The sequence below is a fragment of the Carcharodon carcharias genome, chromosome 18, assembly GCF_017639515.1.
Source record: "Carcharodon carcharias isolate sCarCar2 chromosome 18, sCarCar2.pri, whole genome shotgun sequence".
Classification (NCBI taxonomy): Eukaryota; Metazoa; Chordata; class Chondrichthyes; order Lamniformes; family Lamnidae; genus Carcharodon; species Carcharodon carcharias.
Genome location: NC_054484.1, coordinates 40,867,401 through 40,892,813, shown reverse-complemented (window position 1 = coordinate 40,892,813; position 25,413 = coordinate 40,867,401). Strand labels below are relative to the sequence as shown.

The window sequence follows — 25,413 nt, the reverse complement described above, 5'->3', positions numbered from 1 at the left end:
ACCTGCCTCTGAAATAGCCTGGCAAACCGCTGGATTATATCAAAACCACGACAGTGGATTGTTGCAGTTGAAGAAGGCAGCTCACCACCATCCTTCAAAGGACAATTTGGGATGGGCTTTCCAGCGATGGCCTCCCCTTAATGAATAAGTGAAAAAAAAAATGAAAGATAAATTTATTACAATGGATATATCTATTTGAAGTCTGGTTTGGTCACATTTTTTGCGGGCTGCCAGTCAGGGAGTACCTCTGAAGTCACGTGTCCCACCTGTTCGGTGAGCGTGGGGCGGGGGCTTTTATTGTGAAACAAAGTCAGCGCTGTCGCTCGACACAATAAACCGGTTCCGCAGGAGAGAAAACAACCCAAAGCAAGAGGCCGGTGGTATTTATTACCGGAAATTAGTCCTGCACTTTGCGATGAGTTGGAAAAGCGAAGCAAACGGTCGGAGAATTTAAAGAAGGAATTTGGAAGGAAGTAGCAATGAAGAAACTCAGCGTTTACGTCGTGTTCTCCTTCGCTCAAACAGGTAAGAGAAGTGATGGGGACCACGCTTGGTCCGAGCCTCCCTGGATTATGTGCAAAAGGGTCATGTCCTTGTCAACTAACCTGTTGTGTGAACAGTATGGCCTCAATATTTTAATCCTCACAAATAATGGACCTAGGGTTTTTTTTACCTGGGCGCACCTGCGCGCTGGTTATGATGAACAGGTGAGTTGGGATTGATCCAATGTTAAACCTCCGCCGCTTCAAAAATCAACATCTTCCTTCTATGAGCGAAGGTCAGTGTTATAGGCAGGAGGACTTTAGTTAATATTTTTGGGGGGCGGGGGGTGACTGAATAAACCGCTCCATTGGATTCGGTTGGTGTGTTTCAGAGGATTTAGATGTGCGGCTTTTACTGAACAAACTACAATCCAAAGCGAAAGGATGGCACTAGTCCTGTAAAGAGCCTCTGTGGAAAAGTATCTCGTGAATCTCCTGCCCGACTATTGTTTTCTCAAGCGAGTAGAATTGTGCCGTTTTTCAAAGTGATTTCCCATTTGGATGATTGGGAGGGGGCGTCTAGGCCAGTTCTTAACCTGGTCTAATATGGAGGGTGTTTTCGAGCAGTTTGGGTGGACTCGTCTTCTTCATAGCTCCTCCTATACCTGAGTTACAGGTACTGCGCGTTGCAATGAGTACAACCACCCCCTGGACACCGCAGAGCTAACTTGTTTATCATTATATCTGTCATGGCTTTTTCAGACGCTTTTTAAGAAGTGCCGGTGCAAGGGCTCCCTAGAGCAATTTTAAATACTTCTCAGGATGCCCAAAAGCACTTGATTATTTCATGCACTTTTTTAAAGATACTAGAATTTTATAAAGTCTTTTTTAACAAACAGAAGGAGCTATTTTCTAGGACAGGCTTTCTCATTTCACCACCCTCATTCGTTTACACCTAACACTGTACAAATGTGTAAAGATTATTATATTTTGGGATTATGTTTTTAAATTTAGGGTAAAAATGAAGGGGATCAAGTGACCTGCTATTTAAGAAGGGTTGTAGAGATAAGCCAGGGAACTACAGGCCAGTGAGTCTTACATCAGTGGTAGGGAAACTATTGGAGAAATTTCTGAAGGAGAGAATCTGTCTCCACTTGGAGAGGCAAGGATTGATCAGGGATAGTCAGCATAGTTTTGTTAGAGGGAGGTCATGCCTAACAAATTTGATTGAATATTTTGAGGAGGTGACCAGGTGTGTAGATGAGGGTAGTGTAGTTTATATGGATTTCAGCAAAGCCTTTGACAGGGTCCCACATGGGACACTTAATGAAGGCAAAGGCACATGGGGTACAGGGTAATTTGATAAGGTGGATTCAAAATTGGCTTAGTTGTAGGAGGCAGAGGGTGATGACAGAAGGATGCTTTAGTAACTGGAAGCAAGTGTCTAGTGGCGTACCACAGGGAGCTGTGCTTGGTCCCCTATTATTTGTCATTTATATAAATGACATAGATGACTATGTGAGGGGTAGGATTAGTAAGTTTGCGGATGATTCGAAGATTGGCCAGGTGGTTAACAGTGAGTTTGAGTGTCTTGGGCTACAGGAAGATATAGACGGGATGATCAAATGGGCAGATAAGTGGCAGATGGAATTTAACCCTGAAAAATGTGAGGTGATACACATTGTAAGGAGTAATTTGACAAGGAAGTATTCAATAAATGGCATGGCACTAGGATGTTCTGAGGAACAAAGGGACCTTGGCATGTGTGTCCATAGATCTCTGAAGGCATGTTAGTGGAATGGTGAGAAAGGCATATGGGACACTTGCCTTTATTAATCGAGGCGTAGATTACAGAAGTAGGGAGATCATGTTGGAGTTGTATAGAACGTTAGTGAAGCCACAGCTGGAGTACTGTGTGCAGTTCTGGTCACCACATTATAGGAAGGATGTGATTGCACTGGAAGGGGTGCAGAGAAGATTCACCAGGATGTTGCCTGGGATGAAACATTTAAGTTATGAAGAGAGGTTGGATAGACTTGGATTGTTTTCGTTGGAGCAGAGAAGACTGAGGGGCGACCTGATCGAGGTGTACAAGATTGAGGGGCATTGATAGGATGGATAGGGAGCAGCTGTTCCCCTTAGTTGAAGGGTCTGTTACAATGGGACATAAGTTCAAGGCGAGGGGCAGGAGGTTTAGAGGGGATTTGAGGAAAAACATTTTTACCCAGAGGGTGGTGACGGTCTGGAATGCACTGCTTGGGAGGGTGGTGGAGGCGGGTTGACTCACATCCTTTTAAAAAATACCTGGATGAGCACTTGCACGTCTTAACATTCAAAGCTATGGGCCAAGTGCTGGTGAATGGGAATAGGTAGGTAGGTCAGGTTTTTCTCACGTATCGGTACAGACTTGATGGGCCATATGGCCTCTTCTGTACTGTGATTCTGTGACCCATTCTGAAGTCTGCCTAGCAGTGAGCCCAGGTGGTTTGATTGTTAGCGATCAAAGGAAGGTTTGATTGTTTTACTGGGAAAAAAGGTGTAAGGTATTTGTGCTTGAATGCAATGACAGCTACCTGTGTGATAACAGTGGAGACTGAGAGTCTCCAAAGTCCCAGAAAAATATTGAAAATGTCTGGTTGTGAGCAGTTGTGCTTTAAACTGTTCATTTAGTTCCACAACAAGAGAGTTGGGTGCTCAAAGATAGCTAATTAACATTTCTACCTAGATACAAGGCCCATGTGATTTACATTGGCTTCCTCTGCATTATTTTCCATGGCATTGTAAAGGTCAGCTTTCAGGCTTTCCTAGAACATTAGACAGACAGACAGAAGTTTTGTATGGTTAGCAGAGGCTGCTTGATTTTGTGAATTACCATAGCCACCTGTAGGAGGGAGAAAGTCTCTAGTTGAAAAGATGCATCCTGCAGCCATCTAAAGAATCTGGGAGATTTGTCCTGGTGTGACTAGGGAAAGAATTATTGGGACAAACTTTACTGCTGGTAGTGGATTTAGGAAACTTTCCAAAAACTAAGGGAAGCACTTGGAGGCGATCACTCAGTTACTGCTTGGCAAAATGGGGAAATGTGAACTTTTTCCAGAAGGGCTCTCATTCTGTGGAGAGTGTGATGTGTGATAGGTATAAAAGGGGAACCTTCCTTTCTGCAGTTTAAAGTATAAGTTGCCAAGATTTCATGTTTTAAAGCTTTTACTGTAACAAATGACAAACACTTTTGTTTAGTCAAGTGTTTTAGTCATATATTACAGTTAAAGTTTTAAAATGTAAAATCCTGTCATGTCATCCTTTCTGGCTATTAGCTGGAAGTTCAAATTTCTTTTTAAACATTAGTGGTCTCTACAGGGATTGTAATGAAACTAATATGAGGAGTTTCTCTGATGGCTTTCAGTATCTGTATCTACATGGATCCTGTAAGATTAAGATCAGACCCATGCACTTCATCCTGTTTTTTGGATAGTTGCAGTGCTGTTGATAGGTATTACTGCATTCTAAAGGATTTTTTCTAATGTGCTTTGCTGGCTTTGGACTTCCATGCTTTTTCTTTTCACATACCACATTTTTCAGATGGGTGTGATAGTTTGGTGAATTTCATGATCAAATCACCTAACCAAATGTTTAGTTGACTTTATTTTGCTCTTTCTCCAACTTGCCATTTTGTTGATCTCATCCCGAATAAATAGGAATGAGGGTAGTCCATTCAGTCCCTCAAATCTTCTATTGGATCATAGCCAAGTATTTTGTAAGACTTTTTATGCCAAAAATATTAGCTTTTCTATAGCTTCTCATTGCCAGATTTCTATGCAACATATCTTTCATATGATCAGGATTGTACTGAAAAACAATGGACAACACATTACTGTTGAGTTTCGGTATAGTCCTGGCTGTTTAACGATATAAATAAAGGCGTTGTCTGATATCCGCATCAGTTCTTTGATTTGCATTGTGCCTGCAGGTCAAGGACGTTGGTCTGTTTGAAGTTGCTGCTCTGGTATCACTCTTCCTGTACAATTGTATTTCAATGCTTCAACGTTTTAATATAGTATAAAGGCTTAAAACCTCATCAGTATTTGTGTTTTTACTCAAGTAATATCAGAAATACTTAAGGCTGTACCTATTGAAGTGATGAATCCAATCCTTTTGCATCCTGTTACTGTACATTCTATGCTTTATACAGTAAAAGTGGTTGACTCTTAACTGCCCTCTGAAATTACCTAGCAAGGTCAGTTCAAGGGCAATTAGGAATGTGCAACAAATGCTGGCATTGGCAGTGATGCCCACATCCCATGAAAGAATAAAGAAAAAAAAGGCCTTATCGTGGTTTTTATTTTAGTGACAGTTTTAGGTGAAACTTGGCTCACAGCTACCAATGCTTTGTACCTTACTTTCAGATTCTATGATCTGCCCTGCCCATACTGCCTTAGTGGTGGCAAGACCTTTATCACCAAATCACACTTTGATCTTTTTATTCCCAGTCACCTTTCACTTCTCATTCAGGCACCTCAATTTTCAACTTTAGAATTGCTTTTCTACTCCACCTTCCATTTTTCCTTCCTTTCTTCCCCCAACCACTGAACTGAGTGACTCTTCATCCTTGGTGATTTGAACTAATTTTGCCCTGATTTCAATGCCTTGCAGCCCTCTCTGAGCCTCTCCCTCCATGTAAACAGTCCTACCCATATTCCTAGGCACCCACTTGACGGTTTTTTCACCCACATTGTCTTGATCACAGATATTTTCAACCACTATCCTGTATTCTTCAATGACCACATTCTTCCACCACTTTCCAATGCTTCTCGCAAGACATTGACAACGGCACTTTCAAACTCCTAGCTGTCAAGTCTTTGGTTCTTAGTTTACCATGACACTTTGTAGTTGTTGATCTGCACAGCCACTCCCTCACCACTTCTGATGTGATTGTCCTCAGTAAAATCCTTATTTCTCTCACCCCAAGGGCACCTGCCGAGTCCAAATAGCACAAACTTGAAGGTTTCAGAATGGCTAAACCAATTGTAGGCTATGGGAGGATCTGCTGAACCACACTAAGCAGTTTAAGGCATTCTTTCCTCTGCCAAGCCCCAGGATCTCTGCTATAAACCATCCACCCCTGCCTCCAACAAATGCAGGGAGCTCAGGGACTACTGTCACTTAAGGTTGATACCACTTGCTCATTTACCTCTGCCACCTCCCCTTTCCCTTTACCCCAGCTCTAGTTTCTTTCTTATCATCCCCATGCCTTCTGCAAGTTCATTTTGTCCATGAGAGCCACCTCCTGCTCCCTTGACCCAATTTCCATTAAGTCCTGATCACCCAAATTCCCTTTCTGGTACCTCTGCAAATTGACCATTGCAAGTAGTCCCTCTTTCTTTGGGTAAGCTGAAGATGGTTGATGGGAAGAAACCAACTTCCAAGAAGGGAGCCAAGAAAGCCTTAAAGAAACCATCAGCAAAGGGTGGGAAGAAGCAGCGAAAGTCGGGGAAGAAGAGTTATTCCATCTACATCTACGAAGTGATGAAGCAAGTTCACCCTGACAGCGGCATCTTCTCCAAGGCTATGAGCATCATGAACTTGTTCGTGAGCAATATTTTTGAGAGCATTGTGGGTGAGTCTTCCCGCCTGGCCCATTACAACAATTGCAGCACCATCAGCTCCTGGGAGATCCAGACCGCCGTGCATCTGCTTCTGCCTGGGGAACTGGCCGAGCACGCCGTATCGGAAGGGACAAAAGTGGTGACCAAGTACACCAGCTCCAAGTAAAACTCCACAATGGACTGAAAAACATCCTTTCAAATAACCATTGCCACCATAGCCGTTTCCCCAACCCTCCTCAAAAATTATATTATTGACCCATCTCTTTACAAACTTCCATCCTGCCTTTCACTACCTTTCCTCTCAAGTCCTTGATCATGATGTCACCCCCTACCTTTCCTGTAACTCCACATCTGAATGCCTCTTTAGTGAGGTGTCTAGCCTTGCCACAGCACTGCAAAGACCCTAATTAAAATCACATACCCCTTATTATTATGACCATGGTGCATTGTCCTTCCTTGTACTCTTCAAACTCTCTGCGGCCTTTTACACTATTCTGCTCTGTTGTTCATCTTCCATTGTCCAGCTGGATGGGATGCCACCTAAGCTTTATTTCTCTTTTACTTATCAGAGTATCCATAGCAATGGCTTTTCATCCAACCCCTGCATCATTAGCTCTGGACATCATCCAGAGACATGGGGTCAGGTTTTGTAAAATGACGGCACACAGCTCTATCCTATACATCCATCTTGACTCAAAGGTTGTGGGCTCAAGCACCACTCCACAGATTTGAACACAAAAATCTAGACAGTGCAACGTGTCAGTCAGAGGTGCTGTCTTTCAGATGACATGTTAGACCGAGGTCTTGGCTTTTGGGTGATGTAAAAGATCCCATGGTATTGCTTTTGAAGAAGAGCATTGAAGTTTCCTGGTCTATTTCTTCCTCAACCAGCATCGCTAAAACAGATTATCTGGCCACATCACATTGCCTTTTGTGAATCCTTCCTGATAGCATATTGACTGCTGCATTTCCTGTAAAAAGTGCTTCATTAATGTAACGTGCTTTGGGACCCCTGGAGGTCCTAAAAGATGGTATATGAATATAAGTATTTTTCTACACTGCTTTGTTGACAGACTGCTTTGTTTGACATCTGGTACTGGATGAGTGTTTTTCTTTGGTTAAACATTAGGAAAACTGAGGTCATCGCCTATCATCCCTCATAACCCCTGAAACCAATTCCATCCTTTTCCCTGTCGTATCCTATTTAATGCTGAGCTTCTGATATCCTTTATGTCACAAAGATCACCTATTTGTATCTCTGTAAAATTACTGAATTCTGCTTTTCTGTCAACCCTTATGCTGAAACCCTCATTCATGCCTTTTTCATTTTCAGACTTATCTCTTGGCTGGCCTCCAATCATACATCCTGCATGAACTTCAACCAATTTAAAACTCTGTCTATATCTTAATCTAAAACAAGTTCTATTCGCCCATCAACCATACCAACTGACCTAAACACAGAATTACCTGGAAAAACTCAGATCTGGCAGTATCGGCGGAGAAGAAAAGAGTTGACGTTTCGAGTCCTCATGACTCTTCAACAGAACTGAGTGAATCTAAGGAGAGGGGTGAAATATAAGCTGGTTTAAGGTGTGGGGGGAGAGAAGTGGGGTGGGGCGGTGTGGTAGTAGGGACAAGCAAGCAATGATAGGAGCAGTTAATCAAAAGATGTCACAGACAAAAGAACAAAAGAACACAGAGGTGTTGAAGGTGGTGATATTATCTACATGAATGTGCCAATTAAGAATGGATGGTAGGGCACTCAAGGTACAGCTCTAGTGGGGGTGGGGTGGAAAGGCTAGAGGGCATAAAAGATGTAAAAATAATGGAAATAGGTGGGAAAAGAAAAATCTATATAAATTATTGGAAGAAACAAAAGGAAGAAGGAAGAAACAGAAAGGGGGTGGGGATGGAGGAGGGAGTTCAAGATCTAAAGTTGTTGAATTCAATATTCAGTCCAGAAGGCTGTAAAGTGCCTAGTCGGCAGATGAGGTGCTGTTCCTCCAGTTTGCGTTGGGCTTCACTGGAACAATGCAGCAAGCCAAGGACAGACATGTGGGCAAGACAGCAGGGTGGAGTGTTAAAATGGCAAGCGACAGGGAGGTTTGGGTCATTCTTGCGGACAGACCGCAGGTGTTCTGCAAAGCGGTCGCCCAGTTTACGTTTGGTCTCTCCAATGTAGAGGAGACCGCATTGGGAGCACCGAATGCAGTAGACTAAGTTGGGGGAAATGCAAGTGAAATACTGCTTCACTTGAAAGGAGTGTTTGGGCCCTTGGACGGTGAGGAGAGAGGAAGTGAAGGGGCAGGTGTTGTATCTTTTGCGTGGGCGTGGGGAGGTGTCATAGGTGGGGGTTGAGGAGTAGGGGGTGATGGAGGAGTGGACCAGGGTGTCCCGGAGGGAACGATCCCTACGGAATGCCGCCGGGGGGGGTGAAGGGGAGGTGTGTTTGGTGGTGGCATCATGCTGGAGTTGGCGGAAATGGCAGAGGATGATCCTTTGAATGCGGAGGCTGGTGGGGTGATAAGTGAGGACATGGGGGACCCTATCATGTTTCTGGGAGGGAGGAGAAGGCATGAGGGCGGATGCGCGGGAGATGTGCCGGACACGGTTGAGAGCCCTGTCAACGACCGTGGGTGGAAAACCTCGGTTAAGGAAGATGGAGGACATGTCAGAGGAACTGTTTTTGAAGGTAGCATCATCAGAACAGGTGCGACGGAGGCGAAGGAACTGAGAGAATGGGATGGAGTCCTTACAGGAAGCGGGGTGTGAGGAGCTGTAGTCGAGGTAGCTGTGGGAGTCGGTAGGCTTGTAATGGATATTGCTGGACAGTCTATCACCAGAGATTGAGACAGAGCGGTCAAGGAAGGGAAGGGAAGTGTCAGAGATGGACCATGTGAAAATGATGGAGGGGTGGAGATTGGAAGCAAAGTTAATAAATTTTTCCAATCCCGATGAGAGCATGAAACAGCACCGAAGTAATCATCGATGTACCGGAGAAAGAGTTGTGGAAGGGGGCCGGAGTGGGACTGGAACAAGGAATGTTCCACATACTCCATAAAGAGACGGGCATAGCTGGGGCCCATGTGGGTACCCATAGCCACACCTTTTATTTGGAGGAAGTGAGAGGCGTTGAAGGAGAAATTATTCAGTGTGAGAACAAGTTCAGCCAGACGGAGGAGCGTAGTGGTGGATGGGGATTGTTCGGGCCTCTGTTTGAGGAAGAAGCTAAGGGCCCTCAGACCATCCTGGTGGGGGATGGAGGTGTAGAAGGATTGGACGTCCATGGTGAAGAGGAAGCGGTTGGGGCCAGGGAACTGGAAATTGTTGATGTGACGTAAGGTGTCAGAGGAATCACGGGTGTAGGTGGGAAGGGAGTCAAGATAACGAGAAATGAGTTCCGTGGGGCAGGAGCAAGCTGACACAATCGGTTTACCGGGACAGTTCTGTTTGTGGATTTTGGGTAGGAGGTAGAAGCGGGCTGTCCGAGGTTGGGCGACTATCAGGTTGGAAGCTGTGGGAAGAAGATCTCCAGAGGAGATGAGGTCACTGACAGTCCTGGAAACAATGGCTTGATGTTCAGTGGTGGGGTCATGGTCCAGGGAGAGGTAGGAGGAAGTATCTGTGAGTTGACGCTTAGCCTCCGCGAGGTAGAGGTCGATGCGCCAGACAACAACAGGTTGTCAACAGGTTTGATGACAATGTCAGGGTTGGACCATTCCTTGTTCCAATCTTACTCCGGCCCCCTTCCACAATTCTTTCTCCGGTACATCGATGATTACTTCGGTGCTGCTTCATGCTCTCGTCAGGACTTGGGAAAAATTTATTAATTTTGCTTCCAATCTCCACCCCTCCATCATTTTCACGTGGTCCATCTCTGACACTTCCCTTCTCTTCCTTGACCTCTCTGTCTCAATCTCTGGTGACAGACTGTCCACCAATATCCATTACAAGCCTACAACTCCCACAGCTATCTCAACTACAGCTCCTCACACCCCGCTTCTGTAAGGACTCCATCCCATTCTCTCAGTTCCATCGCACCTGTTCTGATAATGCTACCTTCAAAAACAGTTCCTCTGACATGTCCTCCTTGTTCCTTAACCGAGGTATTCCACCCACGGTTGTTGACAGGGCCCTCAACTGTGACCGGCCCATCTCCCGCGCATCCGCCCTCACGCCTTCTCCTCCCTCCCAGAAACATGATAGGGCCCCCCCTTGTTTTCACTTATCACCCCACCAGCCTCCACATTCAAAGGATCATCCTCCGCCATTTCCGCCAACTCCAGCATGATACCACTACCAAACACATCTTCCCTTCGCCCCCCCGGCGGCATTCCGTAAGGATCGTTCTCTCCGGGACACCCTGGTCCACTCCTCCATCACCCCCTACTCCTCAACCCCCACCTATGTCACCTCCCCATGCCCACGCAAAAGATGCAACACCTGCCCCTTCACTTCCTCTCTCCTCACCGTCCAAGGGCCCAAACACTCCTTTCAAGTGAAGCAGCATTTCACTTGCATTTCCCCCAACTTAGTCTACTGCATTCGTTGCTCCCAATGCGGTCTTGGAGAGACCAAACATAAACTGGGCGACCGCTTTGCAGAACACCTGTGGTCTGTCTGCAAGAATGACCCAAACCTCCCTGTCGCTTGCCATTTTAACACTCCACCCTGCTGTCTTGCCCACATGTCTGTCCTTGGCTTGCTGCTTTGTTCCAGTGAAGCCCAATGCAAACTCATCTTCCGACTAGGCACTTTACAGCCTTCTGGACTGAATATTGAATTCAACAACTTTAGATCTTGAACTCCCTCCTCCATCCCCACCCCCTTACTGTTTCTTCCCCCTTCCTTTTTGTTTTTTCCAATAATTTATATAGATTTTTCTTTTCCCACCTATTTCCATTATTTTTAAATCTTTTATGCCCTGCTAGCCTTTCCACCCCACCCCCACTAGAGCTGTACCTTGAGTGCCCTACCATCCATTTTTAATTAGCACATTTGTTTAGATAATATCACCACCTTCAAGGCCTCTGTGTTCTTTTGTCTGTGACATCTTTTGATTATCTGATCCTATCACTGCTTGTATGTCCCTACAACCACACCACCCCCCCACTTCTCTCCCTGCACCCAGCTTATATTTCACCCCTCTCCTTAGATTCACTCAGTTCTGTTGAAGGGTCATGAGGACTCGAAACGTCAACTCTTTTCTTCTCAGCCGATGCTGCCAGACCTGCTGAGTTTTCCAGGTAATTCTGTTTTTTGTTTTGGATTTCCAGCATCCGCAGTTTTTTGTTTTTATTCACTGACCTACATTGAATCATTTGCCTCATCCACCTCAAATTTAAGATTCTCATCCTTCTAATTTAAATCCCATTGAGTTCACCACTCTATATATCTGTTACCCTGTCTAGTTCTACAACCTCCAAGACCTCTTGAATTCATTCAACTTTGCCCTCTTGTGCACCCCATTCCCTGTGCCTTTAGCCCCCCAGATCCTAAGCACTATAATTTTATCCCTAAACAGCTCCTCCTCCCTCTCTTCCTTTTAACATCCTCAAAAATTGCCGCTTGAATGAACTTGTCCAAGTGACCTGTGCTATTCAAAGAAGAGGAACCAAAGGAGTTCCCTTGGGTGTCCTGGCTGATATTTATCCCTCAATCAATTATGTGGTTGATGATTATCTTATTGCTGTTTGTGCAATCTAGCTAAGCATAGATTGGCTGCTGCAGTTCCCTGCATTGAACAGTGACTACACTTCAAAAAGCACTTCATTCATTGTGTTGGGATGTTCTGAGGTCGCATGAGTTCCTTCTGTTTCTATTTACCTGATCCTGATAGGAAACCATGGAGATAAAAACACTCAAGTTCTGTCGAAGGGTCATGAGGACTCGAAACGTCAACTCTTTTCTTCTCCGCCGATGCTGCCAGACCTGCTGAGTTTTTCCAAGTAACTCTGTTTTTGTTTAGGAAACCATGGATTTTGTTGTGGATGGGATTTATATAATGGCATTGTTTCAAGCAATCTGATGCATTGCACAAGTGCTGGGAAGTAACAAGTGTTGGTATTCTAGTATATTGCCATTCTTTACCATTCAAATTATAGAAAAGGGCAGCTTAAAAGAACATCAGTGAAATATTGAAATCTACAAAAATTAATCAATGATTCCTTCATGGGACTTATTTCAATCTACAATCTCTATATTCCTTTTGATTTTCAAGGAATGAAGATATCGGTGCATGGAGTTGACCCTTTGAGTTTTATTTAAACTTTTTTTTCCAAAGTAACATTGCTCATTCCTTGTGTAAATATCATACAGTTCTCATGTGATGTAAGAATATTAGGCTGTTAACAGAATACTAATTGTTAAAATCTATTATTAGATATTAACTTCTAACTTTATTAGGAGCTTGTCTTGGTAGTATAGTAAAGGAAAACTTAGAAATAACGCACAGTATTGTTGTGGGACCATGGGAAAACTGTCAAATAATAAAATAACCTACTCCCAACAAAAAGACTGGGACCTTGAGATTGTTAATGGGAATTACTTTTGCATGTGAAAATGCAGATTTGGAAAGTCAATGCCCTTCTAGGGGGTAATACTTGGAGCCTTAAAATAAGAGACGGTTGCACAAAGATGAATGTGAAAAACATTTAAGTAAGTGAAGTGATGCTTAAATGAGAGATAGCTGGAAATTATGCTCACAGGGCTAAGATATTTGGGATGAGGGAGGGCTTAATTAGACAAGCATCAGGATGAAAGAGGGCCTCCCCATCAGATCTGCACAATGGAGAAATATAGAAAACATGAGAACAAACCAGACAAGAAACAAGGGGGTGGGTGGTGGTGTGTGTGTGTGGTAAAAGAGTGCAACAGAAAAGAGCCCAAAGACCAAAAGCTGCAAGAAGAGAAGTTATTGTGCACTCCTCGTTCAGTCATAATACAAAGTATGTAACCTGCGCTAGTCTGTAAATCACTGCCTGAGTTTATTGCTATAGTTTATCTGAAAACTTGTTCTGACTTTATTTCAAAAAGTAACCTCATGACTGACCTTTTTTGCTAGTCTGTTCCCATGACATTTAGGGGTTCAGAACCCACCCAAAACAAACAGTGGTGACTGCGGCAGGACTTGACCTGTTAATAATCTCTTTAGAAAGAAAGGAAGGAAATAAGAACTTGCGAGTCTGGCCAACAAGCATCTTGGGAGGGTTTGAGTTAAGGTTCCCTTTCGGGAATGTGATGATCTTTACAGACCCACCAATGATCAAAGGCACTTGCATAAAAACAGAGAATGAATACATGAGAATAGATAAATTTGTTGTCCAAAACTGTTGATGATCTTAGAGCAGAAATTGGACAGATTTCCCAATAGTTAGATACAAGCACCATATAAGAACTGGAACTATATCGCCACTCCTTCACTGTCACTGGCTCAAAAACCTGGAGCTTCCTTCCTAACAGCACTGTGCATGTTCCTATACCACATAGACTGCAGCAGTTCAAGAGGACAGCTCACTGCCACCCTCTCGAGGGCAATTAGGAATAGGTAATAAATGCTGGTCCAGTCAGTGACACCCACATCCCTTGAACAAAATAAAATAAGAACTGATGGTTGGGTGCCTGTCTGCAGAGGCCGGAGGCTATACAAGGAAGTTATAGAGTTCATAGGATGGGCCAGAAGAAATTGAAGATCAAAGTGGCAAAAAACCTTCCAGCTTAAGGCACTCATCTTTTTGCATTCAGAGGTGATGGGATTATTATTCAGAAAGGTAAGGAGATAGTAATTGAATTAGTGGATCCAAGAATCTGCCGACCAGAGAAATAGAGATTAAATAGAGACTGAATCAGCCGGTTCCAGATTTCGAGCTGTGTAACCAGCGTTTAACCGCTGTTACAGCAGCATGTCTCTAACCTGAGTATTGGCACAGCTGTGATTGATACTCGGGAAGCTAAAAGACAGTTGAAACAGCAAAAGTAAGTGTTTGAAAAGAGACTTGACAGTTGCCGGGGGTACTCTGAAGAATGATGAGCAAACCTAAACAGGAAGCAGATGTCATTCTCAGTGCTGTCGATAAATTTATGAGCTTCAGAGAAGACAACAAGCTTGTGTCTGCAATGACTGTAGGAGGCACTGTTGCAGCCTCCTGCAAAGATAATGGTGGAAATGTTGTTTGGGGAGAAAGGGAGAGGTATGTGACAAGAAAGAGGGGCAACTAACTTTCAGTAGTCACAGCCTATTGCGATGACTATGAAATGGGAAGGCAAGGGCCACAATAGGGGGATACCCACAACAGTAGAAGAGCCCTTATATGATGAATTGAGAATTTTTGGAATGGAAATTTTGAAATCTGCTAGAGGATCAAGCATCGAAAGTATGTAATATAAAAAATAATAAATTGCACTAGACCACTGCTGTAAAACCTTTTAAAAAGAGGTCCTAGTCTTTTTAGTGAAAGGGGCTTTAGAATAAAGCCAACTGCATAAAGTATTGCCTTTGAAGGAAATACCTTTGGTATAGGGTACATCCTGCTAAAAGCTGCAAAGCAAATGGTTGTTTCCATTGGAAAAAATATATCGAGGGATTGCCTTCTATCTTAACCAGATAAAGATATTGGCACTTCTTAAGCAAGAGCTAACAATAGCAAATTGAAACTAAAGCTATTGAATTTATAATTAATGTCTGATGTTTATGATAATGGCCTCACTTTTTTAGGATAGGTACAAGAAGTAACAATTGGTATGTCACTATGCACTGGAAATATTTTTAGCCACCTGGTTTGTTCCTTCTCCCTCAAGCATGCAACCTATTCTGGTTGCCCTCCATTTTAGGAAACAACTGATACCTCGGAGGCATTGCATTTTATGTTGTGCCAAAGAAACCATGAAAATCCCAGGAAATATTCTGGGTATGATTTCAGGTTGGTCAATGGTGAGATCACTACCACTGGCTGGGAAGAAATATCATCCATAATCCCATTTCTGATGCCTATCCAGTGACATAAGTTTGAAAGTGCATATGTGCGTGTTTTATTAAATCAGGGTTTGGCTAGTCTGTGATTTCACCTTTTTGAATCGCCCACCAACACATTCTATCTAGGCTTCTGTGAGATGAATGGGAAAGGTATTGGAAGATGGGTGGGCTTTGGGACAGCAGACCAGAATAAATTATCACCTTCCTTTAGAAAAAGGGACGAATTTGGAAGAGCATGCAATTCCAAAATAGGTTCTCAATTGGCTTTGCTTACTTTAGCAAGCCTCCAATGTGTTAAAGCACTTCACATAGGAGTAAATACTTGGTACAGCCACTGTTTTTATTTGGGAAGATGTGGTAGGCTTTTGTGCACAAAAGGAACAATAACAAGCATGGGAATGAATGAGCTATTGTTGATTTTGATGGAAGCATGTGTGAGGGATCTTCCACACCCAACTGAACAGGCAGGTGGACTGTCACCTTAATGTCTTATTCAAAGGACAGCCACTGTCTCTCTATTGCACTGGCAATAGGGTGGGGTGGAATGTACAACTTTCTGACTCAAAATGTAAGGTTGCTATGTGTTGAGCCAAGCTGGATTTAAAAAAAAAAACATTTATATTGCATCTCCGGTATATCCCAAAGATCTTCACAACTGATGGATTACCTTTTGAAGTGCAGTCATTACCTATGGGACAATCATTTTATATCAACCCCAATCCTGGACACTCCACTCTTTTTAATAGAGGGTCGAGATCCTGATGAAACTATCCTTTTGGAAGGCAGCCTGGATTTTCAAATCGTGTATCTTTTACATCTGTCAACGTATAAACAAGACAATTGGGAATACAGTGTGAAAAAAGATCAGATTACTTTTTGGCTTTAGACTTCTGCCTTTAACTTCAATTGCATATCTGTTGCTCAAATAGGGGGAAATGTTGGCCTAGTGGTAATGGCATTGAGCTAGTAATCCAGAGACCAGACTAATGCCCTGGGGACATGGATTTGAATCCCACAATGGCAGCTGGGGGAATTTAAATTCATAATAAATCTGGAATAAAAAGCTAGTCTATGGTGACCATGAAACTATCATTGTTGTACTAACCCATCTGGTTCACTAATGCCCGCTAGGGAAGGAAATCTGTCATCCTTGCCTGGTCTGGCCTACATGTGACTCCAGACCCACAGTAATGTGGTTGACTCTTAACTCCCCTCTAAAAAAGCCTAGCAAGCCACTTGAGGGCAGTTAGGGATGGGCAACAAATGCTGACCTTGCTAATGATGCCCACATCCTATGAAAGAATAAAGGAAAAAAAAGACCCATTCCACCATTATGACTGCAGTTTATCCAGTCTATTGGATGTACTGCAGTAACTTATCAAGTTTAAACCAATAGCCCTTCTCATCTCCTCTTCAACTTCTACATCAAAAAGTACAGGAGCAGAACTTCATGAGAACACTGCCAATTCCAAGTCACTCCACTCCATTTGTATTGTTTCTTGGTCAAAATCCTGTTACTCGGGATTATGGGAGTATCATCAGCACAAGGACAGTTCTACCCAGTGCTACCAGCACAACCTTCAGGACATCGTAGGAAGAGCAATAAAAAACACAGCGTTACCAGCGTAACCTACACCCTGAGAGCACTTTTAAATATATTGCCTGTAGCATTTTCACTGTCGAAACAGTGTAAAAATACTTACAACTGCCTGAAGACTTTTGTTCCATCAGCCACTCTGGGATTTAAAGTTTTAGAGGGAGTTAAAGGGTTAGTACCACTTAATCACCATTTTTGCCTGGTTTATATGTAATTACAACATGAATTTATACAGTGCCTTTTAATTTGGCAACATGTCCCAAGATGTTTCACACCACGAATTGACAGCAAGCTAAATAAAAGATCAGAGTTAATAAAAGCTTGCTTAAGGAGCTGGGAGGCGTTGTAAAGGAGTAGAAACAGGCAAAGAGGTTTTTAGCAGGGCATTCCGTGCCTCAAGACCTTGACACTGATGGAACAGCCACTAATGGTGAAGCAAAGAGAGTGGGGGCAGAGTTATGTACAAGTCCAGAGTTGGAGGGATGCAGAGTGTTCTGAGGGTTGTATGGTTGGAGAGGGATACAGAGGTAGCTCTTGAATTTGAACATGAGGATAAGAAAGTAAAAATGGTGTCATTGACAAACACCGAGGACTGTGAATGCTGGATTACTTTCAGTTTTGTCCTGTCTCCCTGTTTCGGGACAATACAGTAAATTGTTAAACCCCTACTGCTGCCCTGGCTTAATTCTGAGGACTGGGTAGAATAAATGCATCAGATCTGGGGTCTGAAAGCATCCTAATCACTTAGAGTCAATCTAGGTTCATGAGCTCAGCGGCGTAGGGGTGGTTAAGCTCAAGATCACAAATTGGAGAATGGGAGGCCAGCCATAAGGGCATTTGAACAAAAATTGGAAATGCATTTGAATAATTGAGTCTGTAGGTGGCAAAGGCCTGGATGAAGATTTTAGCAGCAAATTAGTTAAAATGTTGTGTAGATATTTCAATATGATGAGCAAAGCTTCTTTTTGGAAGGGTCACTGTCCCATTTTGTTCCAACAACAGCCAGTTTAATGAAGAATGTTCCAATTGAATTATACAGGAATTAGTACACAATTAATAAATTACAACTTTCTTAATGCCTGTCTCTAATGTTTTTTTCCTTCTATGTTTCCTGTAATGGATGGGAGGTTTTATGAGCTTCCTGATATTTTGAATCATGTGTTTTTATAGTTTGTGAAAACTGATATTTTCCCATTTGAAGAATGAAAATTAAATGTTACGTTACCTTTCCAAAAGGGTGCAGTATAAACAAGAGCTGAAGTTAGTATGATAACTGTCCAGAGAGTGTTATCAGTTACTGTAGCTATGTGAAACCATACTGTTACAATAGAATCATTGAAGTGTTGTAATTATTTTAAAGGCACAGGCCCCATGTTTCCAAAGCCAAACTGAGTTCTCTTTTGAAATAAAAACAGAAAATGCTGCAAAAACTTAGCCGCTCTGGCAGCATTTATGGAGAGAGAAACAGTTAATGTTTCGAATCTGTATGACTTCCTCTTTTGGCCTGGCTGCAACAGATCTTTGTTGCAAAGGTTTTCGCAGTTGTATGACATTCTCTTTCGTTGGTATTTTAGCATGGATGCTACACTCGGTAGCCTTTATATTAAAGTAACAAAGCAAATGTAAACTTTTCAAATACTTGAAGCCTGATTCTGCTCATTCAAAATCTGTACACAAATACTTTCCACCAGGTGTCATTGACAAACACTGAGTGTCTTGTTTCTTGTTCTAATGATGCATGCAGGCTGTCGACATTGTAGCTGAGCTAACTTTAATGATAACATATTTTCCTAATATGAGCACATACCTGCAGTGTCTGAACTCTATCAAGACAGGCTCCAACATGTGCTATCTGACTTTCAACCTTGGGTCAGGTGACCCCATATATAGTACAGAGTGCCATATAGTATCCAATACTGGAGGCCACAACCGCAATCAGCTATTATCATGACATTTCCTTTTTAAAAAAAACTTTTTACAGCTCAAGTATACAAAGTCTCTTATCTATCCTTTCTCACTCTGTTTTGATCAGTCTGTTTTGCTCTTCACTTATCTCTGTGGCTTTTTCACAATTCTTCCACTGGATGTTCTGAATGATGATAGAGGTGATTTTGAAGGACAAGGAGCCTTCTCCAGCTCTGTGTCACTATCACCCCTTGGATAGTTTTAGGACTCTCAGGCTTTGTCTGGTTATCTGCTGCTTCACTGGTGCATTCTGGTTTTTGATCTTCAGCTACACTTTCTGGTTCAGAGCAGGGTTGTGTTCCATTTGTTTTCTGTAAGAATTTCCGGTTTCTCCTGTACTGTTGTCCGTTTGTTCTGCCCTATGTAAGACCTTGGTTCTTCTGTGATTCCTGTGACAACAGTAGGAATCCAGATCCCTTCATACTGAATCCCATGTTCAGGTCAGGCAGTTGTCAGGCGCCTCCATCAAAGTACTGTTCCTGCTGCTGCTGTCTCAGTTTGAGCAGGTCCTGCATACTGTAGCTCATTGGCTGTGGAAATAACAGTTGGGGTGCAGTGGAAGCAGTTCTTAGTCTTCTCCCCATCAGAAGCTGTGTTGGAGATGATCAAATGCCCTCTAACGGAGTATTGCTGAATTCCAGCAGAGCTAATCAGGGGTTTCTTCCACCTGCCTTTGCCCTCTTGAATGGGTGTTTTAAGGTCTGCATGGTACGTTCCACCATTCCATTCGATTGTGGATATTTGGGACTTGGCGTAGTGTGACAACTCCCAGTCCTATGTAAATTTGCGAAACTCAGTGCCTGAAAATTGTGGACCATTATCTGAGATGAACACTTCAGATATACCGTGACGAGCAAAAATTTATTCTAAATGATTTATTACAATGCTGCTCTTACTACCATTTCTCAGCAGTGCTCAAAAATACTTTGAGTAATAATCTGCTGCTAGTAGGTACTCAGTTGTCAAATGTGAACAAGTCCACTTCAGTTTTCTGCCAGGGCCTCTCTGGAACACTGTGGTTGAAGTGGTTCTTTTTTGTCGTGATTTACTGTACTTTTGGCACGCTGCACACACATTCACCATTTCCCCAATTTGTGCTCCCGTTCCAGGCCAATACATCTTGCACTCTTTTCCTGCATGTTTCTTGCCGAGTTGACTTTCTTGTGTGTGCTGCAGCATTTCTTTCCTCTGTTGCAGGAATTATGATCTTTTCTCCCTTGAAAAGTATTCCCTCTTCTATAAGAAGCTCCTCATGAAAGTTCCAGTACTCTTGTAGAGCAGAGGGGGCTCTGCTTCAATGTGCAAACTGGCTGGCCCACACAATCTGCTTCAGTTTTATCAGGGTGGCGTCGTTCTTGGTTGCTTCCTTGATCTTATCCAATTTGGTTACAGCCACAGGTAAGTTCTTTGCCAGCATGTGGACCTGTGCTTCCGTTTCTTTATCCTATTCCTCCATGAGGGTAGGTGTGCACATGACAGAGTGTCTGTGATGTACGTTTCCTTGCCTGGTTTGTATTTAACTCTGACCTGGTACTCCTGCAGATGCATTAGTAATCTTTGGATTCCTGGTGGTGCATAGTTCAGGGGCTTTTTAAGTTTAGCTTCCAAAAGCTAATGATCAGACTGTACCTCCATGTCTTTGCCATAGACAAACTGGTGGAAGTGTTCTAGGCCAAACACAATTGCTAGCAATTCTTTCTCTATTTGGGCATACCACTGCTAGTGCCTGGGTCAGTATTCTCTTCAGACTGGTCAAAGCTTTCTGATGACTTTGTTCCCAGTGCCATTCCACATCATTTTGTAGAAGCTCCCTGAGAGGTTCTGTCAGGCCTAACATATTCGGAATGAATTTGCCAAGATAGGTCACCATTCCCAAAAACATCCAAGTCTTTCTCATATTCTGGGGGTGGCATGTTCACAACTGCTTTGATTTTACTCTGGTCTGGTTTCAGCCCCTCACTTGTTAGCACATGTCCCAAGATTTCATGAAGACCTATTTTGCACTTTTTTCCTTCTTCAACTGGAGGTTGTTTTCTCTAGCTCTGGCCAGCACCTGCCTCAGTCTGTGGTCGTGTTCTTCTCATGAGGCTCCCCAGACCAGCACATCGTCGATATAGGTTTCCATGCCCTCTAATCCTTCAAACAGCTGTTTCACTGTTCTGTAGAACACCTCTGGAGCTGTGTTAATACCAAAAGGTAAGTGTAAAAACCTATATCACCTGTGTTGAAGATACAGAGATAGGTGCTGCGTTCATCCCGCTTGACCTGCCAGAAGCCTGAACTCTATTCCAAGACTAAATAGCTTACTTGTGATTTCTTCTACTGTGGGCAGCTGGTAATGCGCTCTTGTACTGCCTGGTTTAGGTCTCTGGGATCCAGACAGACTTGCAGATTTCCATCTGATTTTTCTGCCATTACAATTAGGTTAACCCACTTTGTTGGTTCTTCGGTTTTCTTGATGTGAAGTTTCTCCATTCTGTCCGACTCTGCTTTCAGTCGGTCTCTCAACATCACTGGTATTTTCCTGGGCAGGTGTATTTTGGGTGTTACAGTTTCATCAATCTTGATGGTGTGTTCTCCTTTTAGGCAGCCAATCCCCTGGAACACATCTTTATACTCGCTCAGGATGTCATCAGTGGTGACAGACATTATTCTCTTGATTGATTAGCTTCAAATTTTCACAAGCTTTGATTCCAAGAATGGGTTTTGCATCAAATTTTCACCATTATGAATGGAAATACTTGAGACTTTTTTGTAGTTCATTTTAGGAGTACGTTTGCCTTCTATTGCAATTTTTTCACCTGTATAAGTAGACAGCTTCACTTTTGTTTTAGTTAGCTGTTTTTCTTTGCTTATCTTACGATACAGACTTACGGGAATGACGTTTGCTTGTGCACCTGTGTCAAGCTTGAAATTCACCATCATGTTGGCAATTTTTAAATCAACCTTACATTCGTCTTTGGAATTTGTTACCGCACCAATAAAAAGTTAAGTTTCTGTGTCACCTGCAATCATGCGCACTTTCTTCAATTTACAATCTTAGTAATTTAGTTCATCACAGTTCTTACACTGCTTTCTGTAGACTGGACAATTATGTGGTAAATGCTCCTTTCTGCATTGGCTGCATTTAAATGTTTTAATGGCAGCTTTGCTCTTTTTACCTTCAGGCTGTCTGTTTGTTCTTTCCTGGGGCTGTTTCTGTTTGACTGCATCTAACTGCTTGACCAGGTGTGGCTTATCTTCTGTCATCTGTTTTAATCTGGCATTTTGTTGACTCTGCCCCTCCTGCCGATATTTATTGCTTTCTCCAGCGTGAAATCAACTTCTCTCAAAAGTTGTTCTGAGAGTCATTTGTGATCTCACAAATGATTCTACCTCGGATGAGTGATTCTTCAAGCTCTCCAAATTCACATGATTTTGCTCGTTTTCTCAGCTCAGTTACGTACTGACTAATGTTGTCACTGCCTTGCCAGCACATAAAAAATCAGTATCTTTCATTCGAGCTGTTTTTCTTTGGGCTGCAGTAGGCTTTGAATTTTTCCATTATATCTTTCAAGTCTTTTTGTTTCTCATCCCTTTCAAACATGAATGTGTTATAAGCTTATAGGGCTTCTTCCTCTGCTACTTGAAGAAAGATGGGAAATTGTACCAGAGGGTCCTTTTTATCACTGCCAGTTGCTGTGAGATACAGCTCGATTTACTTCTGGTACCTTCTCCAGTTTTCGGCAAGATTGCCCTCCAAACTGTTGTTTAGTTTACTTCTGACATCATGTCTTGTCTTGTTTCTTTTTTTAAAAATTGTGCACACAAGCCGTCGACATTGTAGCCGAGCTAACTTTTTATTAAGAACTCATTTTCCTAACATGAACACATCTGCACTTTCTGAACTCTATCAAGACAGGCTCCAATATGTGCTATCTGACCTTCAACCCCCCCCCAGTCAGATGACCCCATGTATAGTCCAGAGTACTGTAAGGTATCTAATAATGGAGACCACAACCACAATCAGCTATTATCATGATACTGAGGATTGGGAGTGCTGGGTTACTTTCAATTTTGTCCTGTCTCCCTATTTTGGGATACTACAGCAAATTGTAGAACCCCTACTGCAACCCTGGCTTGACTCTGAGGACTGGGTAGTATAAATGCTCCAGATATGGGGTCTGAAACCATCCTAATCATAATGGAATCAGTTTTGAAACAAATGTGAAAAGGTGATTTTTAATAGGACCTCGAACAAAAGCATTGAAGTACAGCTCTGTGACCTCCATGTTCTTGTTCTTGATTTATATTTGTTCCACTCCCGCTACTAGGCAAGGTCTTTTGCAGACTTCTTAACCACAGAAATGCACTGATCTATATTTTTCTGATTTAATCTGCTGGTTACATTACTTTACAGTTAGCATTCCAATCGTTAAGTGAGTGATTGAGCCATTTAATTTTTCAGCCATGTTTGTTTGCAATCTGCCAAAGATTATCATATTGCATTGCCATCTCTTAGCAGCAATCCTGAAATATGAAACCGTCTCAAGCATTTATTGTAGGTAATTGTTAACTAGCTGTAGATGGAGTAAAACTGTTTACAGCAAAGGTGGCCAGCAGTCATGATGCAGTGGGTTGTGCAATAACCAGCTGTTGCAGCCTAATCTCAGTTTCATTCAAAACTTTTATTTTTGTTAACCCTTTAAGGGCAACAAACTAAATGTTTTTTGTTTCTTATAACTGCAGCATTTACTGTTTTTTAAAAACCCATTTATATTCATATTCCCAAAAGAAGTCCATGTGTAATTATGTTTTGTACAAAATACAGTTTCTGATCTTTAAAACAGTAGTTCAAGTATGTGCTGTGTTTGAAGTGCCCAGTTCAGATACAAGTAATGACAGAAACAAGCTCACCAAGTCAGCATGGTGTTTTTTTACATGGATTTTCTCCACCCATTCCCACCCCTGCCAACGAGATGGTGCATCAAGAAGTTAAAATTAGAGACCGGATTCTCCTAGCTGGGTTGGTTGCTACTGCCAGCTTAGTTGACATGTTTCTGGCAGTTTGCGAGGTCTTACCATAGGCAGGCAAGGGCATTGCAATTCTGCAAATATCAGACCCTGGCATGATTTTACCATGCAGTCATGTGACCCAAACACATGCCAGGTTCACCAGAGAAACTTGGCAGTAGCTGGTCAAGAAAGGAAGATATATTTTTTTCCCTTTGTGAACCAGAAAGAGCAGAAGACTTCCTTTGGCCTCCCCTGCACTGGGCTTCCTCCCTCTCCCTTGACTGTGGTTCCAGAACCCCGACAATATACTTAGCTGACTGCTGGGGAATGTTTTGGCAACCAAAACCCCACCCTGTCGGGTATAGGTTCATGTTAAGATCAGGTAGAGGCCATCATTGGAAATGGAAGCGAGACCCAGGGGTTAACATGGTCCAGACCACATTCCAACACTGCCCCCGTTCTGAACTCATGCCTTGAGTTAATATTGGGCTTCCAGTCTAATTGCTCCATCCTGCTTCTCCATTCTTGTTCTTGATGTTCCTTTTAAAAACAAGAATATTAAAAGCTATCTAGTTTCCTTTCCATTAAAAAAAAAATCAACTAATTATAAACTGTTTCAACAATGGTTAGTTTCACGATATTCCAAACTCTCTTTTCTAACATTCACCATCCCCTCTTCCCCTATGGAATCCCAGCCTTTGATACACTCCTTTTTCTCATTACTGGAATACATTGGATTTTATACCCTTTGCCATGCCTGTTTAATTACTGACTGACACAGGAGCAGTCCTAAAATACTTTATAAAAGCTCAACCATTTTCAATTTATTTTAGTATATTTTTAAATTATCCTCCTTTATATGACTTTGAATATAGTTATTTCTGCTGAAGTCTTTGAACTGTAATACTTCTATTTTGCTCATTGTATGATGAACATGTCATAAGAAAAGCAGTCACTAAGCAGCTTGGTGCACTTGGCTTTCTTCCTTTTACATGTTGATATCCTGATTTTCCAACAATTAATTGAAGGTCTATTTGTTTACATCTGATACTAAAATAGAGTAAATAATCTAGAATAATTGCTGTCAAGGGGTGTCTGATTAAGGCTGCAAACAAATCGAGAGGTTCAGATAACACTAACCACAGGAGGTCAAAGCTTTAGCATTGATTAAATGCCTGAGCTTTGAAATTTGTTTGTCTTGTGATACACCATTTAATACACTTCTGTATTTGTGGTTTAGTTTATGTTAATATGCTAATTTCAGAAATGGCTACGTTTAGCACGTGCACACCTGTATATAGTATTTTGAAAAGTTTATTGCATTACCTTATAAGGGTACATTGTTGTCTATGGGATACCTGGTTATGCCTCATAGTTTGGTTTTACTGAGGCTGCAAAATTCCCCTCAACAAAAACAGAATTACCTGGAAAAACTCAGCAGGTCTAGCAGCATCGGCGGAGAAGAGTACAGTTGACGTTTCGAGTCCTCATTCTGTTGAAGGGTCATGAGGACTTGAAACGTCAACTGTACTCTTTTCCGCCGATGCTGCCAGACCTGCTGAGTTTTTCCAGCTATTTCTGTTTCTGGCCTTATCTCGCTGCCCTGGTTAAGGCCCTCTCTTAAACATGCCACACATTCAGCTGCACAAGGGATCCCCACCTAATTTAAAGGCATCACCACCAGACTTACAGGTGAGTTGTTTTTGAGGAATTGTGAAAAGTTGGGAAAATCAGGAAGTTTGGAAGGGGTTGTGTGCATCTGAAAGGCCTCTGAGTACGCATTTTCCTAGTATTGAGGCT

At 42.5% G+C, this 25,413-nt stretch overlaps 1 protein-coding gene across 1 annotated transcript in view; it reads left to right on the top strand.

The window, feature by feature from the left end:
- Nucleotides 1–320: 320 nt before the first annotated feature.
- Nucleotides 321–25,413, top strand: part of LOC121290768 (immunoglobulin-like domain-containing receptor 1) — a 60,707-nt gene continuing 35,614 nt past the window's right edge. The window contains exon 1 of the mRNA XM_041211660.1: nt 321–525. Coding sequence (XP_041067594.1) covers nt 480–525 — 46 coding nt within the window. The 5' untranslated portion in view covers nt 321–479. The remainder of the gene's footprint in view (nt 526–25,413) is intronic.